Here is a 24,980-nt window from a genome sequence, read left to right on the forward strand (position 1 = left end):
AAAAAAAAAAAACTTTGAAAGGCCTACTAACAGAGGTTTCTCGAGAGTCTTTTTCATAAAACCCATTTCTTTATGGACTTTAGAAGGAGCAGACTTTGGTCTAAATACATAGGAGCCATTCTCGTTTCTAACCATGCAAGCTTCAGTACCAGATTTGGGCTCTTCATCATCTACACATAACGAAAATGGATAACGCAACTTCAAAAACACATGCCGATAACTGTGGATGCCAGGGATTTTTTCACATTCCTCACAAAGATCATAGTCTTCACAATTCCTATAATGGAAAATGTATTATAATCAGTATTAGATAATTATCAAAATATTATAAACTTGTGTTAAGTTGCGATCATTTTGATTTAGATATCCTTGATTAGTCTTCAATGAACCTGTCTAAGATGGATACTGTATGAATGGAACAAATATATAGTCTTGTGAATAATTAATGTTTTTTCAATAATATGAAACCTCTTTAGGATGGAAGCTGTCTAACATGGAAACAGAAGGCATATTTAGTCTATAGATACAAAACCTGCTAAAACAAAGAATTTTAGGCCATGTGAAAACTTTCTTCCCATCCAAAGGGAAAAAGCTAAGTCATTCTGATCCCCCCCCCCTTTTAGGCAAACTCTTTCACTTCTTGGAGAAACGATGAATGCTTATTATATGAACTGGTTGTGGGGGTTGGGCTTGAGAGGAAGCAGATTTACTATTCAAAATGTAATAAAAGCTTGTTTAGCATTTCATTTATGATGGAGATGGTGACTTTTGTTAGAAAATACTCATATTTCTTGGAAAAATTTTAATAATTTCAGCTCTTAATATTGTATTATTTTATTGTGGCTACGCTCTCATTGCAAATGAGACGAACTGCTTTAGCTTTCTGATCAATGAAAAAATAAAGGGATAACCACTTTTCTAGGAAAAAATCCCATTTTTTCTCCAACTTTCTTTTTTCCACTATTACGATTCATTATCATGCACTCATTTAAAGACTAAAAGGCTTCTGACCAAAGACTTCATAGGCTAAAACACAAGTAAAACAACTGTAAGAAATCCTTCTTCCAACCAATCAAGATGCATGCATCCACCTGCTCCTTTCCCATCCATGCACCCAAAAAATACAATACCATGGAAATTCTGTTCATTTCTACTTTCTCCCACTCAAGGAGGATGGAATGTATGCAAAGTTACATGGTGAAAAAGTGTATGGTGTGGCTTCTTTTACGTTTAAGGCCTTATTAAGAAGCTAAATACTGTACATTGATCAGCCTGTGCTTGTTATAAGTCTATATGAGCTTGGTGACTTTTTATGCTAAAATCTTTGTTTTACCTTATTTCTGAATGATATTGTGGCAATCGATCAAAATGTTTTGGTGGGCCACCAAAATATTGATAGCGGGCTATGGGTTAGAAGGCCCCTATTCTACAACAATATATTTTGTTGATCCGCAGAATATCGTTATATCAAGGTTTCACTGTATTAATAATTTTCATTTTTGACTAAAGTAAGTGTTCATTCTATTCAGGAGAATGTTTTACATTTAACTTTACCTGTTAACACATTAAATATGAAATATCAAATTTATAGTTATTTGAAACTTCAAACATGAAAAAATTCAAAATAATAATATGCATACCTTTGTTTAACACTCGTGTGTTTATAAAAGTTGGGGTGATGTTATTAAAACAAGTTTTGAAAACGATAGAAATAAATCACTGCATATATTTTTATGTGTACCTATAATTTAAGCAAGGAGGAGAAGTTAGTGTTGCTGAAACTCACCCACACTTGTAGCGCACTCCACAAATCTGTTGATCACAATGATCACAAAATATCCCAGGATGCACTACTTTATTCGAAACTGAAATGAAAATTTAATTTGACTTAATTTTAAAAAAACAATGGACATAGAATTAAAGTTCACAAACACTCAAAAAAGAAGGGTATTTTTCATTATATTTTATTTAGCTAAATGTGTAATAAAAGTATTTTGCTACATTTTCACTGCAATGTGATTTTAAAAATTTCATTTCACAAATCCAAACCAATGAAATATAGTCAGAAGTTTGTGATCCTAATGATTTCAGATCTCATTGAGTCTTATTGTTTTGACCACAAAACAGATTTTAATGAAACAAATGAGATTAAAATTGTCACATTTGCATAAGAAATTCTTTGTGAAATGAGTACAAATTTCATGAAGTGTAATGATTGAATAATTGTATCGTTGTAGGCCTGTTGCTTTCTGTGGCGAGACGTTTCAATGGGAGATCAGCTCGCATTTGCACCTGGAAGCTGGGAACTAATTATTGTTATATAGGATTTACGATTTTTATATAGTATAGGCCTATTTTTCTTATTAAAATAATATTCCAAAGAGCATAAAGCAAACTCAAGATTATTTTTAACACCACAAACCAGGATTTAATGAACAAGGAGGAGGTTGACTTTCCCTCAATATCTTCAGAACTTCATCTATTACTTCCTTCTTTATCTCTTCTTTCATCTGAAAAAATTTGTCAAACTGATAAAAAATTTGATATGACAAAATAAAAGCTGTTCAAATTAGCATAAGACACAAGAAATATACAGGGTGAAAACTTACATCTGTTTCAGTTGAAATAACTTTGTAAACCATTGGCTTTAGAAAAATCCTTCTAACTAATGAAAGCATTGAAATAACGTGTCCATCTTAGATTTGCCACCTATTTCACAGAGGGCCATATATATACCGAGAGACAATTCAATTTTTTTATGTGTTCCTCTTTGCCTCAAACTTAGAGCTAGAAAATTGCTTTGTCTTTCCCGTGCCCCGCCCCCAAATTTTTTTTTTAAGTTTTCAAGTACAATATTTGCTGAAATATTTGAATTCGATTTGCTGAAAATGAGTGAAAGAACATATAACACATAGAATGAGCTTGTGCATTAGTTTACGTGGTTTTCTCGGTTTTTTTGAATTCAGATATCTCAGCGAATATTGCACATGGAAACATGAAAATTGTTCTTTTTTGGGAGGAGGGGGAGCTCAGGAGAAACAGGGCAATGACTTTCTAACTTAAAGTTAAGAGGCCAAGAGTTTAAAATCTGAATTTTATACCTCAATACATATACGACTCTTGATAAAATAAATGACAGATCTAAGATAGGCACGTTAAATAAATCCTTTTTCTAATTGAAAGTATGCTTCTATAACCAACGAATAACAAGTGATTTGAGGTGAAACAGTCTCAAGTTTTTCACCTTATATCTTAGAATGACAGCAATTAATTTAAGTCCCTAACTTGTAACAATCAAAAGATAACATCACCATGCAGACCTGACAAGCCAGGGATTTAACAATCCCAATGTAATGAAATAAAGATGCTATATGTGACAAAAGTGCCCCAGCACACAAAGTTATCATGGTATATATTACAGCATGCTGAAACGCATTTAAATTTATTATCTAAATAAAATAAAAATTGCCAATAGCAGGATAATTTTCAAAATTAAATTAAAAAGTTCAATTAAATTTTATAAAAGCCAATCTTGACAATTTTTATGCCTCTTCCAAGGTCTATTATGTTATATCAGAGGAATCACATTTTCTATTTTTAATAGCATACTTTTAATGAAAAATATAAGTAGCATACAGGGCTGGGCAAATATCGAAAAATTTAAATGCTCAGTCGGGCATGTGACTTAAAAAATGCATGCCCAAATCTATAGTTTACATGCTCGAAAAATATTACTAAATATATTCGCCAAATTGACTTATTTCAGTGTAAAATTTTTTTTCACATTGCTAAAAAGAGTGCACAAAATAGCTTTGTTTAAGTTATTCACTTAATTCCTCTTCAAAAAAAATATCACTTCCGTGGCTTGATATGACGAAAACTAACACAGAGTTTCCCCAATCTTATGTCTTACCCCCCCCCTTGTCAGATTTTTTTTTCTATATTCTTCCCCCCCCCCAACTGGATATTACATTAGGTTCAGGGTCAAATTTATCAATTTTTGGGTTATCGATGCTGATCCTTATAAAATTAATGTGAGGTCATTCTCATTAAAAATCTACAATCAGTCAATTATAATTTCGCACACTGTTGGTGTTCGTAAAGAAGTCAGCATGCTTCTGTTCAAATCGCTCATGGAATCATAGCAAATTTACGTTCCAAGACGGACTTGAGGCCTCAAAATATGAAGGGTTGTAAAAATAAAATAGATTAAAATGCATTGCCTACATAATCCATCACAACTGCCTAACAAAGTCCTAGCTGGAAATTAAATAAAATGAAATAAATTGAGAGCTGCAGATCAGATACATTGTGAATAAAAAGTTATCACACTCAACGATTTTTTTAAGACTAGCAATAATGTTGGACTTGGGTATGAAATCATAACCTCTGTAGAAATGGCAGATATATTAGAAGGCTTGCAATACAAACCTTGGGATTCCAATTCTGAAATCCCTTGAAAATTTTTATCTTCATACACTGTAGCCTCTTGTGCTTCTGTGTAGTGTGTGTGTGTGCTTCCATTACATATGGTGTTCTGATCTTACTTGTGATTATTACTTAATAATCTAATAACCCCGTGATATAATGCTTAAATTTCACAAATGCATTTTCCTACTTTTCATACATTACTTTTTTTTTTATTAATGCAATGTCAATTTTCTTAAGATTATGAAACAGGAAGATATCTTCACCTTCTCAGCATATGAAATACAACAATCTTCATATTTCTTAGGCTCGCTTGAATCATTTTCTGGATCCATTCTCAATTTAGACTTCAGCACCTGTTCAAAAAGAAAAAAAGGTTCGTCTCAATCAGTTTCAGAGTTTAGATAATGAATAAAAATAAATTAACAAAAACAAGTCAACAATTCAATCAACTTAAGATGCAACCAAGACAATTAAAGTTACAATTTAGTAAAATTTCATTGAAAACAATAAATTTGAATAATTCAGAAATATTCTTCAGAAGCAATAGATTGAAAAAACAGATAAATTTGCTTTACAGATGAGTAAGTATGTTGAACAAGTAAATGCCCCACTATGTGAAAGTGCTCTTTAAAAATGCAGGATCCTAGAAAATATTTATTGTTTCAATTTGTTTTTAAAGACAGACGGAACAAAACATAACTAATTAACATCATTCAATCAATTGGGAAAAGTTCAGAGGCAAAATCCAGAGAAGTCTCAACTAAGAAACATTCCTTAAATTAAAAATAATAGCATACATGCATAAATGCATATGTATGGATATTTTCTGACAATGAAGAATTTTCATGCATGCTGACTGGAAGTGAGACAGTGCATGTGCACAAATTTTCAAAAAAACAACTTAACAGATGCATGGAAAACCTTTGTCAAAATCAAAATGTTATTCCCAATCTCAACATTAAAAAATGTTCGGCCAAAAGCAAGACAAGACTAATATAATAATAACATATTAGGACAAGAATAACAACATAATAAGATAGATACTTTTCAACTACAGCCAACCCTTGGTTTAAGAACGTCTCGGTTTGTGAACAATTCAGTTTACTAGGAATTAGTCTTGATTTACGAATACACAAAGCAGTCTAAATACTGGCATATTTCAGAAGTCCAAGATTACAGTTTTTACTACCCTTACGACAGTATTTGGATGAAGAATATCTCCCTGCATTAAAGTACCACCAACCAAATACGGCTCTTCTGATTCAGCCCATGGATCAGCAAGGTTATTTTAAAATTTATGAAGTTCCTTAAAAAAAGGAATTTTCAAAGATGTTTTGCAATAATATGTGACACATATCTATGTCAGTAATTTCTGAAAACATCATTTTATCATCCTAAATTGTATAGTTCTTATTTAAAAAGCTTGGTAGCAAGTAGAACCATCAGTTTGGTCGTTAAATAATCAAGCTAGAACCATCAATTTTGATTGGAGGATATTGTGCTCAGATAGCAAAAGGAGATTTTGAGGGCTTTGAAACCGGAATTATAACATAATACATATTCACGAAACCAGACTTTGTCCTGGCATCATTTTCATTTCATTTGCATTTCATCTCTTTTGAATCATGGTAACATTTTAGCGGTGGTTTAGTGATTGCTATTGGTTTTGCACAGGAACTGGTGTAAAAGTTCACACTAGAAATTTTCAGAGTCCTAGGAAAGGATTAATTGATTTTATATCGATTCCTATGGGAAAACGTATTTTGGTTTGTGTACAATTTGGTTTACACGAAGAACATTTCAGATCAGGGACTGTATGCAATATTATAAAAATAAATGGCTGCTTACGTAACACAGTGAGACCTTAGATCACTGTTTTTTCAGACCAAAACCATCCTATGAACATAATACTAACCATGAAAGTGCTGTCATTTTGCTTCCCAAAATTTCATTCGAAGCTGTATGGAAATATTTCTCAATTAAGTGAAAAACTTGAAATGCTTACATTTCGACATTCTTTCTCCTTTTAGAAATCAAGAGAAATTTGATATGTTTATTAGACCCAATCTGCAGCCAGAGTGACTACAAAATTGGCTTTGACACCTAAAATTTTATAGGTGTGATACTTAAATTATAATCTGAGGAAGAAACAAATTTTTTAATGTTATGCCAGAGTACATTCTACAACATAAAAGGTTCACCAAGTCCCAAAAAATCATAAATTTTTACCTTTTTCCTTTGAAAAAAATATGCTTGGCTCCTAACAAATTTGATTGGGGCCTATGCATTATTTTTGGATGATTTTCATTAGATGGTGTCACAATTCGATGCTCACGTCCCTCGAAACACTGAATACATAGAAATTGCAGGATAGGATGGAAAATATTTTTCCACAATTAGACAAAACCGATGCAGTATAATCCAGATCACCAAGGCAGGTATAATATAACCCCCCTTTTGCCGTAACTTTTCTAGATCTTTCTATTCCTTTGTGTAATATTTAAAATAGTGCCATTTAGTTTTCCGTTGTCTAAACGCATTGTTGTCTCATCACTAGGATTATTCCGGGTTATTTTTCCATTAGGTCGTATTTTTCAGATATTTTTTCTTGTGTGTGACTTCTGTCTTTTTTTGTCATGCCTTCTATTTTCAGTGTGGTAAAGAAATATCAGGACATGATTTCAAATGACCTGGATTTGAAATTTTCCAACGGTAGGCCAACCTTGGGTAATGAGAGAGTTGGGAACTTTGTTTATCAAACTTACCTGTGCCAAAATAGGCCTGTTTTTACAGTTTCTTAGGGGATACTGGGCTCCTCAAGTTACAAATATGTGGCATAAAATGCGGTGGCGACATGAGGCAAGGCATGAAAAAGTCCCTTTCGTTGATTCTGTAGGAGTAGTAAGTGTGGAGCCAGAAGTTGATTAGTCATGAGTCGAGGTTCCACTACAGCAAATTTAATTTCAACGAGATCCTTCTGTTAACCTACTCTTTGGTGCTAAGTGAAAAACCACTAGGATAATCCTTAAAAATACTATTGTATTTCATCATCACGAAGGGTTTTCCTCCATGCATTTAAGACCCATATATTAGGACGACTTGCAGGCTGCTAAAATATGCTAAGCATATCTTGACCCTTCATCGGGTGCAACCGAATAGCACACACACACGACCCCTTTAAATTTTTTCTTCCCCCCTCTAAATGGCACTTGCACTATTGAGTACATATCTCTTATCCAGTCAGATTTGAATGCATAATAGTCAAAGTTCACTCAAAACCTTCCTAATGTGGTTGGTGACCAAAGTGATCTGCTAAGCTCAGTGCGCCTGATTACGCAACATTTTGAAATTGAGTATTTTGACCCTCCATAGAACATGTATTTCTCTCATTTACTGACTGGAACAATTATCTTAAGGTTCTCATTATTTTCTTTCTGTCAAGCACATTGATTCGACAGGCACAGCATGGTTATTTTTCCACCTTGTCCCGCAACATTAAAATTTGTTTGACTGGTTTTATGCCAATTACATGGTTTTCAGAAACCCGCTGAGAACAGAAATGAACATAATTAGGTGTTTATCATGTTCTTTGAATGTGTGCCAATCAAGCACACATTGCACCTCAGTGGGATACGATTGGCTTACAAGCTATGGCAGGACTGGACAAATCTGCAAAAGTTTACACGACCAAACAATAATACATGCCCATATAAATTTCTCATATGCCAGTATCAACCACATGGTAGAAAAAATGAATGGCGATGTTAAAATTTTTACATGCTCCAGGCATGATGGGCATTTGCCCAGCTGCCGTGGGCTGTACATTAAAGACCCCTACTTTAGATAGTGACTATTCACAGCACTAAAAATGTTTTAAAAAGTTCTCTCTCGACTTTTTTTATATGGTTTACTAAGGGTTTCTTCAATCATATTGTAGAATTTACGAAAGAAATATAAATGCTCAAATGAATTCGTCCAGATCAGTCAGAGAGTTGGTGAAACTTGCGTAATAACATCACACAATGAGATTAAATTTTTGGTCGCATTCATTGGTTCTATTTACAAGGTCAGGGTCTGCACCCAAATAAGGCATGAGAAACAAAGAAACGGATCGAAGTTGAACGTTTCTATCGATCTTCCAGCCACCCCGAAATAGTGTTCTACCGCCACTGCAAGAGAGAGAGAGAGAAGAAAAAAAAAAGGTAAACAACCCGTTAAATCGCCAGATTAGACTGGACGGGTTTCAGCTGCACAAGCATCAACTTATCCCAGGGGTTAATGTTGACAAACAAAAGCATGCACAACTCAAATAAAACACCAATATTTTCACTCTGGAATGCGATTAAAACGGAAAGAAATGGCTTTTTTACCTTGTTTATAAACAATAAGGAACTAAAAGACGTCGCAGAGCGACCTTTTCGCTTTCGTAACAGAAGAGGGGAAAAAGAAAACTACTTACACACGGTTACGGTCGCGCGAAGAAGCTGCCAGCAGATCAATATCATCAGGGAAGAGCTCAAGTTTGTGGACTTCGCTACGCTATTTGTTTCGGTGCTTCTGATTGGCTCTTTTGCATCGTCCACATCCTTGCATTGGCTAGCGCAGGTAACAGAGGAAGTCCTTTTCCAGCAGGGATCCTTGATAAGATTTCAGGGGGGCCCCCGTGAGTTGAAATGAAAATCTAGTACTTCCCTTTTTTTTTTTTCTGAACATTTGAATGAAAAGAAGTCCTTGAAACACAGAAGGTTAAGAACCCCCCACAGATTGGTTTTCCCCCCAAGCTTTCTTACTTTATGTAAGCTAGGGTTACCAGACATCATTTTCTGAGTGATTTTCAGCATCTCGTACGTTTTTGAAATTTTTTAATTTTCATAAAAAAATTGAAACGTGGAACATAAATCAGCGTGTTCATTTGGTTCTCCCCTCCCCGCACACCACAAAACAACAAAAAAAAAACACTTTTCGAGGAAACCCGGGCTGTGCTTACCAGTTAGAAAGAGCACCCCCCAAAAAAATACCGTGTGCATTTTAGAGGCCGCGGTATAGAAGCTCCCTATATTTCCTCTAAGGTGCGAATATTAAATGCATTTTTGTTTGAAAACAATAGTGCATAGGTGTACGCCGAATTTCCTCGGTGGGGGGGGGGCCTTCGCGTACACCAATGCATAGACGTGTCATCTTTTGTGAAAATATAATTTTGTGGTGGAGCTGCGCACAGCGCGATTGAAGTGCACGGGCGAACAGCGTAACATTGCGTATCCTCGCTCTCGTCGGAGCCAACACTTTCTAGAGCAGATGCTCTATTCTAGAAGGTGTCGGAGCACGATCCACTGGGCGACCGCGCGGTACATCAAAGAAACTTGCTCACTTGTGTGCATTCTATTTAGGCGGCGTTTCCTTCTTCCGACCCAAATCAGTGTGAGGTGCGATGATATCTTGATTCTAACCGAACGGTAGAATCAAGCTTCTCGACCACTCACACCTAGTTCCATTAAAAGTTGTGCATATCGGAGCGACGTAGAGCTACGGGTGTGAACCCGGCCAAGTTTCGTAGGATTTAAATCGGCTTGTGTTTTTTTAAATCACTGATCTGATTTAAATCAGATAAACTGAAGAGCCAAAAAAAAAACTGGTACAGGCATGCGTATGCAAATAAAGAGATATGGAACCAATCAGAGTACGGCGCTGCGGTCCGCAACGCCTATATGACACAAGTGTCTTGCATAGTTGTTAGATCGGTTACTGCTGCTACAATGGAAGGTTATCGAGATTTAAGTGAGTTTGAACGTGGTGTTATAGTCGGCGCACGAAAGATGGGACATAGCATCTCCGAGGCAGCGATGAAATTTGGATTTTCACGTACGTCCATTTCACGAGTGTACCGTGAATATCGGGAATCCGGTAAAAAATTAAATCTACGACATCGCTGCGGCCGGAAAAATATAATGCAAGAACGGGACCAACGACGACTGACGAGAATCATTAAACGTGACAGACGTGCAACCCTTCCACAAATTGCTGCAGATTTCAATGGTGGGCCATCAACAAGTGTCAGCGTGCGAACCATTCAACGAAACATCATCGATATGGGCTTTCGGAGCCGAAGGCCCACTCGTGTACCCTTGATGACTGCACGACACAAAGCTTTACGCCTCGCCCGGGCCCGACAACACCGACATTGGACTGTTGAGGACTGGAAACACGTTGCCTGGTCTGACGAGTCTCGGTTCCAATTGCTTCGAGCTGATGGACGTGTACGGGTATGGGGACAACCTCATGAATCCATGTACCCTACATGTCAACAGGGGACTGTTCAAGCTGGTGGAGGCTCTGTGATGGTATGGGGCGTGTGCAGTTGGCTTGATATGAGTCTCCTGATACGTCTAGATACGACTCTGACAGGTGACAGGTACGTAAGCATCCTGTCTGATCACCTGCACCCATTCATGTCCATTGTGCATTCCGACGGACTTGGACAATTTTAGCAGGACAATGCGACACCCCACGCGTCCAGAATTGCTACAAAGTGGCTCCAGGAACACTCTTCTGACTTTAGATACTTCCGCTGACCACCAAAATCCCCAGACATGAACATTATTGAACATATCTGGGATGCCTTGCAACGTGCTGTTCAGAAGAGATCTCCACCCCCCCCCCTTACTCCTACGGATTTATGGACAGCCCTGCAGGATTCATGGTGTCAATTACCTCCAGCACTACTTCAGACATTAGTCGAGTCCATGCCACGTCGTGTTGCGGCACTTCTGCGGGCCCTACACAATAATGGGCAGGTACCAGTTTTTTTGGCTCTTCAGTGTATTTTTGATATTTCAAGCAATTTTGAATAATATGATTTTTTTAAACTTATATGATGTTATTAATACAAGTAAATAATAGATATAATAAGATTGATATTTAAATTATTTACAAACTTTCTTTCCTATACGAAAAGTGAAGTCGTTAAAGAAAGTATTAACTGTATAGACAAGATTTTTATCCCTGGAATGGAATTCACTACAAGCTTTGTCGAAGTAGCTATGGGATCATCTATGGGAATGTAGATGTTTCTCTTCAAAAATAAATACAGTAGAACCTCTAGATAATGGACACCCATGAGACCAAAAATTTTGTCCGCTAATGGGGAGGCACAATAAACAGTACTTGTTTATACGACTTTCACATTTATACAACGTTTGATGTCAGTTGCAATTGATGTAGGCATCAATCATCTCGTACAAAAAAAGTTTTGTTAATAACTAATTCATTTTTATAACTTAAATTTCACTACATCTATCACTTTCATTGATTATGTTAATTCCCACATAATGTTGGACAGTCTAATAAATATGGAAAAATTTATATGTGTAACCTTTCTTCTCTTCATTAAACCAGTTATTTTTACCTATATACGATACGTGCACTAAACATATTTTGCAATAAAAATTAAATTAAAATGAGTGTGAAGAAGATAGAAACATTATCAGTCTTGTAATGTTGTCTTTCTTCATACATATCAATAAACAAAGCCAACATTACCAACTTTACCAACATTACCATTAGAGATATAGATGGCTTCTTTCTCAGCCGGAGATATCAAGGAAACAATTATTTTCCGGATATTATGCTGAGGTGAGCTTGGAAAGAAAAGTCATCACGTCTCTGCCGGGACTCGAACCCAGGCTCTCTTGCATACCGGGCAAGCATGTTACCATCTACACCACTGGAGACACATGACTCTGCCTTCCTAATTTCACGCACTGTGTTGTGAGGCGCTGAAGGGTCTATTAAAACTATTTAATACCCCTAATAAATCAGCATCTCAAACTTTTACCTAAAAATATGTGAGTAAATATTGAATTTAAATTTTTAAAAAAATAGAATTTATTTTATTTATTGAAAAAAATCACAATTTTTATTAACCCTGGATATGATAAAGAATAAAATTAGCAGAAATTTTATAACAATAATTTTTCTTCTATGCATATAAATAAATTTTTGCTCCATGTATTATGTATTATTATATGCACTTATTTTATTCATCAAGTTCAATATTGTCTAAAAAATTGGTGTTAGCCTGATTTCTATCCTTAAAAAATATATTTACCTTAAGGATTTAATAGTGTTCAGTCATATTTAGACACAATATTTAAATTTAAAATTTATTTAAATTTTAGAGAAACAATGTTAAAAAAAATCTAATTTCAACAAAAAAAAATCTGATTTAAATTTAAAAAAAAATTGTTTTTTTTCAACTTTGGTAATTACTAAGGTGGCACAAGCGTAAGTCCTCATTTTGGAATATCCAAACCTTGCCTCCCTATGTAAGGCACTGAAGCAAACAGGAGCGGCTATGCAGGGCACCACTTTCACAATCAAACATGGTCTAGGCTCTATCTCCATTGGACAATTTAAGCTTCCCCCCCCCCCCATAGGGGCTGAAATCCTGGCGAACTTTATTTTAACAAAAAGAAATGTTTATACAGGAAAGGCAAGATAAAGGACAAAAATACACCTGGATGGATGAATAAATAAATGCAAAATAGCAACTCAAGAATGAGTACATATGTATGAGTATAAAATATGCATCAAGGAAAAATAAGAATGAATAGATACACAAAAAATAAACAAAAATAATTATGAAATTCACAAATTATACACATAATAAGTATGAAAAGAGGAATAATAAATAGAAGAGCAGGGCCACAACTAGGAGAGCAGGTGGGTCTTTGTTGTCCCCAGCACTGGACCACAGGGAGAGAACAATTTTCACCCTTTAAAATTTTCCTTCAACATTACAAGAGGGTGCCAAATTGTGTGCTTGCCCCAGCTGGTCAAGCATTTAGTTGCAGCACTGTAGAAAGGACACCAAATCAGACATGAAGAAATAATATAACTGAAGAAAATTGAAATTTTTTGCCTTTAAAACTAATTTTTAATGCCCATGCATGGCATATATAAATCTGCAAATTTTCCCGGCTGATTTTACTAGAGTGGTCTATCCCTGGAATCTCTGAAAAGATGTTTCAAACAAGTGAAAATTGCAACTTATTATATTTCATGCTTCCCGAACGACCCATGACATACTCCTGGAGATACACAAACCAGAGGAATGACTGACATAGGACAGATTTCACACACACTTTATACATCGTCGAAAAGAATATTTTGACATTTATGTAAAACATGAACCTCGTATAGAGAAAGGGGACTTTTTTTCTGAAAGAGATGTTGGTAAAACCCTCTTCTAGAGAAGAGAAATATTCATTTTTTTTTTTCATTGACTATGATATTTTAGAAAAATGCAGAAAAAAGAGTGGTCACATGATAAATTTAACATAATGACATTCAATTTTCTACTTGCTCATTCTGAATGACATATGCCAAACATAAGACAACAATCCCATGCAATACATAATTTCAAGGAATTTGGGTGTTTAATTGTGAGGTACCCAGCCATGGATCCAAGGTAATGTGTCGGGAAGGGCAATTTATTTTGTAGGTTCATTTGGATTGTCCCATATTTTACGAGACAGACCAATTTTTCCATGTTATATGTGGCTTTTGGGAGAGATGGTCGTTTCCAATACCACTCCCTTCTGGATCTGCACTTTGAGGTGCCACTGCATCACAATGCTAAATCTCATTGAATTGAATGTTGTATTGTTTTCATTTGAAAAATAATAATGATCCAGAAGGACAAAAAAAAAAAAAAAAAAAAATATATATATATATATATATATATATATATATATATATAATCCAGTTATTTTACAAATCATAATAAAGAAATGTTAATTTTTTAAGGATTAAATTTCGTTATGGTCTTCATCTACAAATTCAGATGAGTATGTTTTCTTATCCAAAATAACTGACAATTTTAAGCTACGATTTTAAGACGATAAATGATTTACAACAAAATGATGAGTACAACGACTACATAATCAAGCTTTTGTGTATAATAGCAGGAAAAATTAGATGTAAAAATTCTCAACAGAAATTTTCATAAACTGAATAGGTTGCGAACATATTAAAATTATCAAGTCGTGCTTACATTTTCAAGTCCTTATCAGTAGAGCCTGGAAGTTCAGGCAAAATACCATAAATGTCTTTTTTTGCCTATTTTCAAACTTTTTGGTAAAAATGCCTTTTTTGAAATTTCTGTGCCGTAAATGCCTATTTTAACATATTTTTAAATTTATTAGTGAGTTTCAGAAGCTTCATAGTCTATAAAACGTGGATATTTTTAGTATTGAGAACTTCAAAAGAATTGCTCTTTTTAAAATTTTCTAACTCTCAATATTAATTATCAGAAAGTCCCAATTAGATGCAAATAAGTGATCTGAGATATTTGTGTTGTCATGCATTAACTTTGCTTTGACCGGGTGATGTTATACATGAATGATTTTGTTTCAGATCAATGCCGCCTGTGTTAGAAAAGCAGAGAAAAACTAGAAATGCTTGTTTCTCTACATGCTCCACTTGTCTCGCTCAGGCATCGGACTGTGTTGTTTACGTAGGCCTATAGCTGACCGATGAGTGTTCTAAGTAGTCATGAATTGACGTCATGGCCCACACAAGGGGCAGGGTAGGAGCAGACAGGGCTTTGGGTCAACACCATCTATAGCAGAAGGCATCAGCGCGAAGCTTGTGACGTCACTGAAGAAGTTCATCTCACCTACAGCCATTGGATATAGCAGGCTGATTTTTTTTATATGCGCCATCTTTACCTCTTTTGTTATATATCCAATGACTATAGGTGAGATGACCTTCTTCAGTGAAGTCATGAGCTTCACATAGAGACTTTCTGCAATAGATGGTGTTAACTGTTCCCATGCTGTTTTGATTTTATTTTTTGCATCATAAATGCACTGCAAACAACTATGTCTATTTATTAAACATACATATTTGGTATTCGATTAAATTGACCAGGGCTGTCCTCAGGTGTGAGTGACAGACGTGGCCACACAGGACCCCCACACTTTAGTCCTGCATATGTGGTAATATAAAGAAAGTTAATTTTTTTTATAAAAATAAAACAAGATAGCCATGTTTCAATTATAGAAATGATAATGATTATTCATAACTACACAACAAATACATAAGGATTATTCGTAACTCGAAGGAGCCCCACAGATAATTTTCTTTACTGTCTCTGCATCTGGTAATGGTGGTCCTGGAACTGGCCTAATCCTGAAGGTCTACTAACATTCTATTTTGGGCTTCAAATCAATATTACTTGTACAATAACGTAGTTATTGTAATACTTATACAATAACAATACGTATACAATAACGTAGTTATTGTAATACTTATACAATAACAATACGTATACAATAACGTAGTTATTACAGTTTACAATAACATAGTTATTGTAAACTAACTACGTAAAAACTATAATTAAAATAACTAATTAAAATTAAAATTAAACTAAAACTATAATTAAAATGATAGACAAATTAAGTGCACCTAATTTTTCAGCTATATAGTTTTTGGACCCCTAATACCTTTGTTTTTAGTAATTTTTTCTTCCTTCCAAAAATAAATGCTTTTTAGTGCCTATTTTTAGGGTCTTTTTTGCCTGCCTATTTGAACTATTTTTAGTGCCTAAACTTCCAGGTTCTACTTATCAGATATTAATGGTGAATATATCTCACAAGAGTATCATATTTAGAAGCAATTTATTATAAATCTTTGAAACTTGAAAATATGATGCCATACAAAACAGTGCACTTTTTTGTCATAGAAATAGAGAAAAAAATCATGTGAAAACTGTTTTTTCAAACAGTATGTGTGAAAAGTTTTTATTTTAAATGTATGCATAGGACTTCAAGTTTCATGTAAATACATTCTGATCGATTTAAACCTTTTTGAGACAATTATCAAATAGTTTATTTTATTTATTTATACAATATTGTTGGCCCTGGGGTCTATACAAGAGGATGCGATTGAAAACTACAAAGATATTGTTTGATATTTGACAAAAAAACTAGCGATAGTGGGGGATTCGACAATAGAGCTTGGGAGTTTGTTCCATTCACTTCCAATTTACTCACCAATGGAGATAGTGCACATTAAACTGAATTAAGTTTTCTGTGCAAAGAATGGAAAAAAAAAAGTGTTTTGCGGTTTGCTGCAGGAATCGACAGGGATTGGTTAAAACCATGAAAATGGTATTGATTTGGTATTTATTAAAAATCCAGCTAGTGTCAATTTTGTTATGCATCACTGTGGGGTATTGGCTTGTTGTATCAGTCCAATATGTGCCCTCACTAATAGTTGCAGCAGGTAGTTTCAAAGGAGGCCAATTAAGTGAAAAGAGCACCATGCTAAGTAGGTGATGAGGCCTTTTGTTTGTTGTGGCCTTTGTATTTGTATTTATATGAGGTTTTTGCTGCCATCGTTCAAAAAATAATATTGTCTTGCGCCAGAGAACTATAGGGAATTTGAATATTATATAACTCAAACACCTTTCCAAAACTAATGGTTTCCATCATTGGGAGATGATGAAAAGAAAATTATGACCTATTCTAGCAATTTGATCTTTTTTTTTACTACACACGAGGGCTAATTATACTACTAGGCCCTGCAGTCTACAGCAAGTTACAAATAGCTTTTCACTGAGAGGTGGGTATATTAACCCAAGACCCTACCAAGAGGTAGGGTCCTGGTATCCCTCAAAATATGAAGAAAAAAAATTACTGATATATATATGGAAGAACAGGGAACACCTGTGGTCTCTGTCTGAAATTTCTAGCTACAGCCTAGTACCTAATAACCATTTGATGATGGGGGGGGGGGATACTCAGGGTCACAACTAGATACTTGGTCAGCTGGAGAAAGCACACATTTTGGCACCCCCTTGCAATGTTAAAAGAGGGGTAAAAAGGGAGAAATTTGAAATTTGCACCCCCCCCCCTGGTCATTTGCCTGAGGTACCAGACCAGCCAGCCACACCTTAGTCGCAGCTCTGGGGGGGAGGACACCTCATGTATGTATAGTCATATTCGCACCATCTCTCTTCCACAAATGGAAGCTTTTTACTTCTGTGTCCAGAAAGACTGCAACACTAGGACCAGCGATTTCAGTAAAGACATTTCTCAGATATACAGTCGACCCTTCGATTTTATGCATTGGAAGAAACCAACAATTTTATTTGCTAAACTGAAGTCAAATTGATTAAGAGCAAAACACTCAGCAAATTTCAAAAGCTACTTACTTTGGGATAATTGTTGCAACTTATTTCTGCCAACAGTTGAAAAGAGCAAGAAAACTTAAAATTGCTTAAAATAGAAGTTTTCTTGGTACGTCAAACATCTTTTTAAATAAAATTCTGTCGAAACCGCCATTTTTCTTCGCTAACTGAAAAACATGTTCTCTTCAGATGACCCGCCATTCTTTGCTTGTCAAGACAGGGCAGAAATTTGAAGTAACTTTATTCTTTACTGAAATCTAAACAGCACAATGCTTTGTGGTAATGATTGATGTCAATTGGTTGCTGAAACCTTCCCATGCATAAGCCAAAAATTGCTTTATTATCTCCTTTACTCAAAAAGGAACAGATTCCTACTCCCTTCTTTGGTTTGTCTTTAAAAGAGAGCTGGAGGTCATCTTTGGATTGTGGTTTTCAGTGATGAGAAATAATTAAAAAAAATTAAGGATAGTTAAATTGTTTTTGTTAAAACAAGGGATTGACCTTCACTTTTGTCAGAATTTCAGAAAAAAATGATTAAATCAAGGAATTTGTTAATTAGTCTTTAATGTCGGGGTCCGACTGTAACTGTATGACTGAATGCTTCTGTCAAAAGTGTTATTTTGTTAACACATATACAGAAATATTTGTCATGCAATCATTTGTTATGCAGTTAATGAATCTGTAAAATTTCAATATTTATAGCAATAGAATTACTTTCTCCTGCTGCTGCAGAAAATATGATAAAAAAAGTCTTACTTTCCAGTCAGCATCGTCAATGTCTGCATCCTTTTTTAAGGCATTAGGTATGAATTTTATGCTTAAATTCTGGAATTGCTTCAACATGCTGTCAACCAGTTTTTCGGAAGTTTCTGAAGACACCTTAGTTGGCTCCTTCAGCACAATGGATAAATGCCCACCTGATTTTTTCTTTAACAAAAAAACAAAGAGTTTAAGAATAAAAATAATGTAATTAAAATTTCACAATCGGTCAAAAACATTATTCGGTAAAAGCTTATTACCAGAATTTCTATGAAATTGTTGATTTCATAGCTAGATCACTTACTTGCAGCTTCAAGAAAAAACACCTCTGTCCGAAATAATGACACAGCCTCATCTGTGCATCACTTTTAAATAGTCATGCATAAAACAAAGTAAAGATATCAATCAAAGAACCGATTCTACACTCATGTCCATAAATTAAGGATAATTCAGAATCACACGGAAATCGAAATCTAAAGTAAAATTTTTACCTGTAGAATTATCACACACATCTGCAAGAATGATATGCAAATTTCAGGAAGCCACCAGATGATGCCGATAGTACGTCACAATGACGAGAGTGTAAGAGGGGGGTATATAAGGAATGGTGGTATAGAAGTGAAATTGTTCACAAGAGTTCTGTAAGGCGCTCAGTGCCATAAGCGAATAGTTATGACAGAGGACGCATGTGGATGATATTTTACGTGGTAGAATTATCGGCCACCTGGAATGTGGGCGTACTCAGATGGAAGTATCCAAGGAACTGGGAATTGCCCAAAGTGTCATCTCTAGGCTTTGCCAACGATTCCAAGATAACAGAAATTGTCAGTAGACGTTACAGTACAGGTCGTCCCCGAGTTACAACGCCGAATGAAGACCGGTATTTGGCAGTAACTGCCAAAAGAAACACACGGAGCACCGCATCCGACCTGTTTCGTCAGCTATCTGCAGCCACGGGTACCACAGTTTCAAGGCAAACCGTGTACAGACATTTGGGAAATATTGGTCTATATGCTCGCAGGCCTGTCAGATGTGTTCCGCTCACGGCAACTCACTGTCGGCAGCGATTAGCCTGGAGTAGAGAACATGCAATGTGGACATCGTCACAGTGGGCTTGTGTGATGTTTTCCGACGAGTCCAGGTTTAGCTTGCAGTCTGATTCACGTTGGACTTTCATATGGAGAACGCCAGGTACCCGTTACCACCAAGACAACATCATTGAAGAACACCGTTACGGTGGTGAAGCATTGCTCGTTTGGGGTGGAATTATACTGGGTTCCAGAACAGATCTGCATGTTCAAACCGGAACCATGAAAGCCCAAATTTATCGGGATATCATTCTGGAACAACATGCAAGTTTGTTTAGGGGTGCCATGGGTGCAGAATTTGTGTTTATGGATGACAACGCACGTCCTCACCGAGCAAACATCGTAAACGAATGCCTTAAATCTGAGGATATAACCCGAATGGAATGGCCAGCATTCTCACCTAACTTGAATCCGATAGAGCATGTGTGGGACATGCTTGGCCGATGAGTTGAAGGCCGTCAACCCCCTCCTACATGTGTACCGGAACTTCGGAGAGCATTGCTTGCTGAGCGGAGTGATCTTCCCCAAGATCAGATCGATAATTTGATACTCAGCATGCCTAGGCGTTGTACGGACTGTATTTCATCGCATGGGAGACATACAATGTATTAACCATCATACCAACCATGTAATAGTAAGTTTTTGTAAAGGAGATATTTTTTACAATTGCTCCAGGGAGCAAAAATCATAGTTTTTATGAATGGTATCATACATACACCATCGTTTTTGTTCTTTATCTTTTGTTTAATAAATGGGCTTTATGAATAAGTAACGTTTGTTTTGTTTCTGAACCTTTATTTGCCGGAGCTGGCATTATCCTTATTTTATGGACATGAGTGTATTTAGACTCATCGATCAAGTTTATTTAGAAGCAAGGAAGATAAAGCAATCCAAAATAAAATGTGTGTTGAATGAAAATAATGCTTTTTTTATGCAAGACGAAGACACAGTTTAAGAGAAAGACAGGTCAGCATAATGTAAAATATGAATTTTAGGTTTCAAGTTATTTTTATACATCTACAGTGCTGTTTTAATGTATGGGCCTCACAAAAATCAGATCTAGTTAAAATTTTCAAGAGTAAGTATGTAAATTTTCAGAGTAGAACCTCAGTAAAATCACTTGGCCTGGGGGGCCTATAATGCTCTTTTTTTTCAAAGATGGCCCTGCACATCTGAACTAAAGAACAGAGTTCATTGATTGTACAGCAAAATTGTCTATAGCTTCATGTTCATTTTGAATGGCAATTTTGACTTATAAAAACTATCAGGTGCACTAACCATATGTGTATTTGCGTTCATGTATCTTCATATATCTTCTTCCTTACAAAATTAGATGTTGCGTAACTGTGACACGACCGAGTTTTAAATTATATGAAACATAACGCATTGAAAAATACTGAAATATTATGTTTGTGCTGCAAATTATCAACTTTTAATTCAAAATTTTAGGCATTTTAAAATTTATCTAAGTCATTAATCAACTATAATGAAACAAATATATTGAAGACTTATACAATTATGATTTGCACCAAGATTAATTGAAATCAATAAATAAATATTTTGCAAAAATGGAAGAAAAGATTATATGGGAATATATCACTTGGAATGGCACACACAAAAAGAAATGGGACTTACCAAGGTACGGCTCATCACCATCGTCCCTTGAAACCGCAGTGTCAGGACAAAACAGCTTTTCAATTATATTTCTAATATTTTAAAGGGGGTCCCCTGCTCAAGAATTATGTGCACCCCAGCTGCACTAAGCATATGTTATGTTCATGCACTTTCTTTGCAAAATTAGATGAGCTAAATGGAGATGTACAAAGAACCACAGAGTATTTGCGACAGAAGTATCTGAGGTGTCTAATAGCTGAGGGTGAACAAGCTTAGTGTTGGAGATTTCAACTTCAAAACTAGTTCTCTGGGTGCTTGATTTTGTGGTACAAAATAATGTGTCAGAAGGTGATGTCACTCTCCACTATTAATATGAAGGGTTCAACAGCTGGCTGATGCTAAGATAAATTCAAGAAAGGAAATTCAACTGCCTTTGCTGGGAATTGAACCCAGGTAATCTCACTTGCCGAATGAGTGCAGTAGACCACTGGATTACAAAGGCAACAAATCCTCTTTCGTTATAATCTTCTGGTAAGTCACCATCTGGTGGCAATGCCAGTAATGTGAGCTTCTGCTGGAGTCAGGTCTGGCTATCCATATACAGTCCTGTTCAGCGCACACGAGCTCTAAGGAGAGAGAATTTGTTGCCTTTGCAGTCGAGTGCACACACCTGGCAGGTGAGAGGATGTAGGTTTAATTTCTGCAATGGCAGTTGAATTTTCTTTCCTGGGTTTATCTTCCCATCAGCCAGATGTCAAAACCTTCATACAAAATAATGTGCATGTAACATCTCCCCTCCACGAGTTCCAAGGACATTGATTTCAGCACTCTTTGATCATATGCGCAATAATAATTATTTTGAAAACTTATTGAGCAAAAGAAAAGAAGTTTGGCAAGCTCATTTTTGCATTCTTGAGCAAATGTAAAGAATGCAATAAGATTGCAAATAAGATTGAAAAGTCAGCTTCATACTCAATGACAGCTCAATGAATAAAGGATACTTGAAAGTGCTAGTTCTAATTAATAGACTTTCTGTTGAGGTAAACTTGAGAAAAAAGTTAGTTGTCTCTACTAGAAATCGAACCCAGGACTTCTCGTTAATCGGGCAAAAGCACAAAAGCATTGACCATTACAGCATGTGGAGAAGAAATCTTTCTTTCCTTAAACAATGTATATCAGCATGCCTTGCTACGTAGAGGCATTGCAGCCTGTTTTAACTCAGCAAATGTCCTCCAGGTGACAGCAGTAGAGATAGATAAGAATTTTTTCTCAGTTCACAATACATCAAATCAATAAACTTTCTGGATATTATGTCAAGGTGAACTTGGGAAAAAAGTCTTCATCTTTATGGTACTCCATGTGCTTGCCCGATTAGCAACAGGTCCTGCATTCAAGGGTGGGATGCAGTTTAGACCCCTTCAGAAAGTCGCCAACTGTGGCACCTTGGAAACGTTTATTTGCGCTGTGTTTGCCTGCTTCAACTGAATTATGCTGCCTTCTCGGTCCGCTAGGGCTTTAATCCTGCTTAATGAAATAATATTGCTGTGTTTCCGATTGTTGTGAAAACAGAGTTGATAATTTCAGTCCAGGGGCAGGGGGGGGGGCGGCCTTCAACAGCCGGAGAAGCGACACGAAGTTTGGCCTACAGATGTAGTCACTGATAAAGTATTCGGAAATGGTTTTTTTACATATATATTATATATATATAATCAAAAATATATATTTGCAATGTACATTGTATTGTGGTATTCATTTTTTTAAATTAATACTTGGAGTTGAGGCATCATGACAAAAGCAAAATCACATCTACGGTTATAGCTGTAGAAATTATTCCTACCCTCTTATGTCTTATTTGCATATTCGCATGCACCTATGTTAACGATTGAACGAAACGTTTTCTGCGCAAATGCACTGTTGAACCATGTGTCATTTCACTTCCATCGCACGTTGCAGGATATTCTGCTCAGTTGTGTTTCACCACAGATTTTTAATTCTTGGCAGTGTTAACTAGCTTCTGTTGGGCAAAGGCCTACTAACTTCAAACACTTCGGAATTTATTTTTCCGGTGATTTTAATTGCTTATTTTTGTGACATTTTTAAAAAATTCTGTAGTTACCGCCCATTCAATTACACATGGAATATTTCAATTTATTACGTGCATTTTAGATTATTTCACGTGTATGTGCCTTAAGGATTATTTTGATTTCTATGGGATTACTGCTGTGCTGTGGAGGATGAGAAAAAAACCAGGTGAGGGGTGGAAAAAAACTTTTTTATTTCCCTTTTACGGGGTTACATTAGACTCGGCACTTCTTGGCGCCAAGCAGGGTGCTTATACTGCTTCCTCACCGCTTTTAGTGAGCCCCTAAATTGGTTTTCATAGATATATTATGGAGCATAAAACAAACCAATTTCTGTGCTAGAGCTTTGTCACATCCTTGTTGGGGAGGCACACATATTGATACAGTAAAGAACGGCAAAATTTTCAAGCTGCGGAACCAAAACCATGGATACATAGACTACATTGCAGGGAATTTCGCTTCTCGGTTTACAAGTAATGAAATACGGAAGGCGCTGCCTACTTCTGTGTATTCAAATGAGATTTTTAATTGCAAATAGAAGAACGTTCATCTTATTTTCATAATATCTCAAGCTATTTAAATCTTTTTTTCACGATTTCCAACTCGGTATACAAATAAATCACTCTTTGCATAATATTGAACACCTGTTGAGTGAAATGTAAGAAAATCACATAGAATACATTACGCGATGCCCAGCTCCGTGGTTTAAAGATTTTAATGGAAGTAAATAATGGAATATAAATGAAATGTTAATTGCTCTCTGTCATGCAAATGAGGCATGACAAGCGTCACATTGATACATACTCTGGTGTCGCATTCGAGACGCGGTTCCTCGTCGATGACGTCCGCCGTGATCCTCATCTTGGAAACAAACAAAATTCTTCGGTCAAGCGACGACGTTTCAATTCAACGCAGTCAAGACACGATTCAAAGCGTCTTCCTCATCAAGGACACCATGGCCAAGTTGACAAACATAACATACTGCCCGTCTGTTAGTCAATGTAATGTGTGATGACGCACTTTCCGCCCTCTATTTTTCATTTTCAACTTCCGCACACAATTAATATTTTTTTGAATTATTTAATTTATCATGATTTTTTATGCAAAATTAGACATATTTTACTATATATATATATATATATATATATGTCCCTAAAATAATAATTTATTCTTAAATTATGATACTTTTTTCGAAATTGAAGAGGATTTTAAATGAAAGCTGCTCTTTTAATCTTGCTTTTGATGACCATATGTCCCGTAATTCTCGAGATATTTCTGTCATTTTGGCTATTCCGAATGGAAGATTGAAATTATTTTTCCAACTAATATAAGTATTATATTATGATAATTAGGACTATAAATACGAATATACTATTCATACATATTTGTTCTTTTAACCTCCTTGATTTGCAGCAGTGCTTCATTTCTTGTCGTTGATGATTTTTTGGCGAAAACGGCGGTAATTGGCAACTTTGCTTACTTTCGGCATCATTTTTGGTGACAACTGCCGATTTCCTGTATTTTGTGGTATTTGAGATCTCAATATTTCACGTAGTTTTCTCCAGGAAACATGGCCAACCTACCCTTGCATCATAAATTGTTATGCACGTCGAGAAAGAGTCCTGATTGATTGCATCACAATGTAAAATTTTTGCGTACCCAGGACTGTCTTAACGGCACCACAGGCCTCGGACAAAGTGATTTTTCTGCCCCCCCCCCACATCTGGCCAGATCTCATTTCATCAAAATTTGACCAGATCTCATTTCAATTAAGCCCATCTACACTGGGTCGTGTTTGGAGGCTCATACTTTAAG

The 24,980-nt window shown here is 35.8% G+C and overlaps 1 protein-coding gene across 2 annotated transcripts in view; it reads right to left on the reverse strand.

Annotated features, from left to right (window-relative positions):
- The window catches only part of LOC149081619 (next to BRCA1 gene 1 protein-like), a 43,877-nt gene extending 19,673 nt beyond the window's left edge, over nucleotides 1–24,204 (reverse strand). Inside the window, exons 1-6 of one of the 2 annotated variants that reach the window (XM_089237028.1) lie at nucleotides 23,970–24,204; nucleotides 18,380–18,550; nucleotides 4,695–4,784; nucleotides 2,423–2,510; nucleotides 1,787–1,865; nucleotides 32–277 (exon numbers count right to left, since the gene is read on the reverse strand). In XM_089237028.1, coding sequence (XP_089093154.1) covers nucleotides 32–277; nucleotides 1,787–1,865; nucleotides 2,423–2,510; nucleotides 4,695–4,784; nucleotides 18,380–18,550; nucleotides 23,970–24,026 — 731 coding nt within the window. In that variant the 5' untranslated portion in view covers nucleotides 24,027–24,204. The remainder of the gene's footprint in view (nucleotides 1–31; nucleotides 278–1,786; nucleotides 1,866–2,422; nucleotides 2,511–4,694; nucleotides 4,785–18,379; nucleotides 18,551–23,969) is intronic. The other variant, XM_089237027.1, reaches the window with a different exon arrangement.
- Nucleotides 24,205–24,980: the final 776 nt, after the last annotated feature.

The sequence above is a fragment of the Pholcus phalangioides genome, unplaced genomic scaffold (assembly GCF_987345545.1).
Source record: "Pholcus phalangioides strain wild (caught in Gottingen) unplaced genomic scaffold, Ppha-v1.0 ptg000009l_1, whole genome shotgun sequence".
In the NCBI taxonomy this organism is placed as follows: domain Eukaryota; kingdom Metazoa; phylum Arthropoda; class Arachnida; order Araneae; family Pholcidae; genus Pholcus; species Pholcus phalangioides.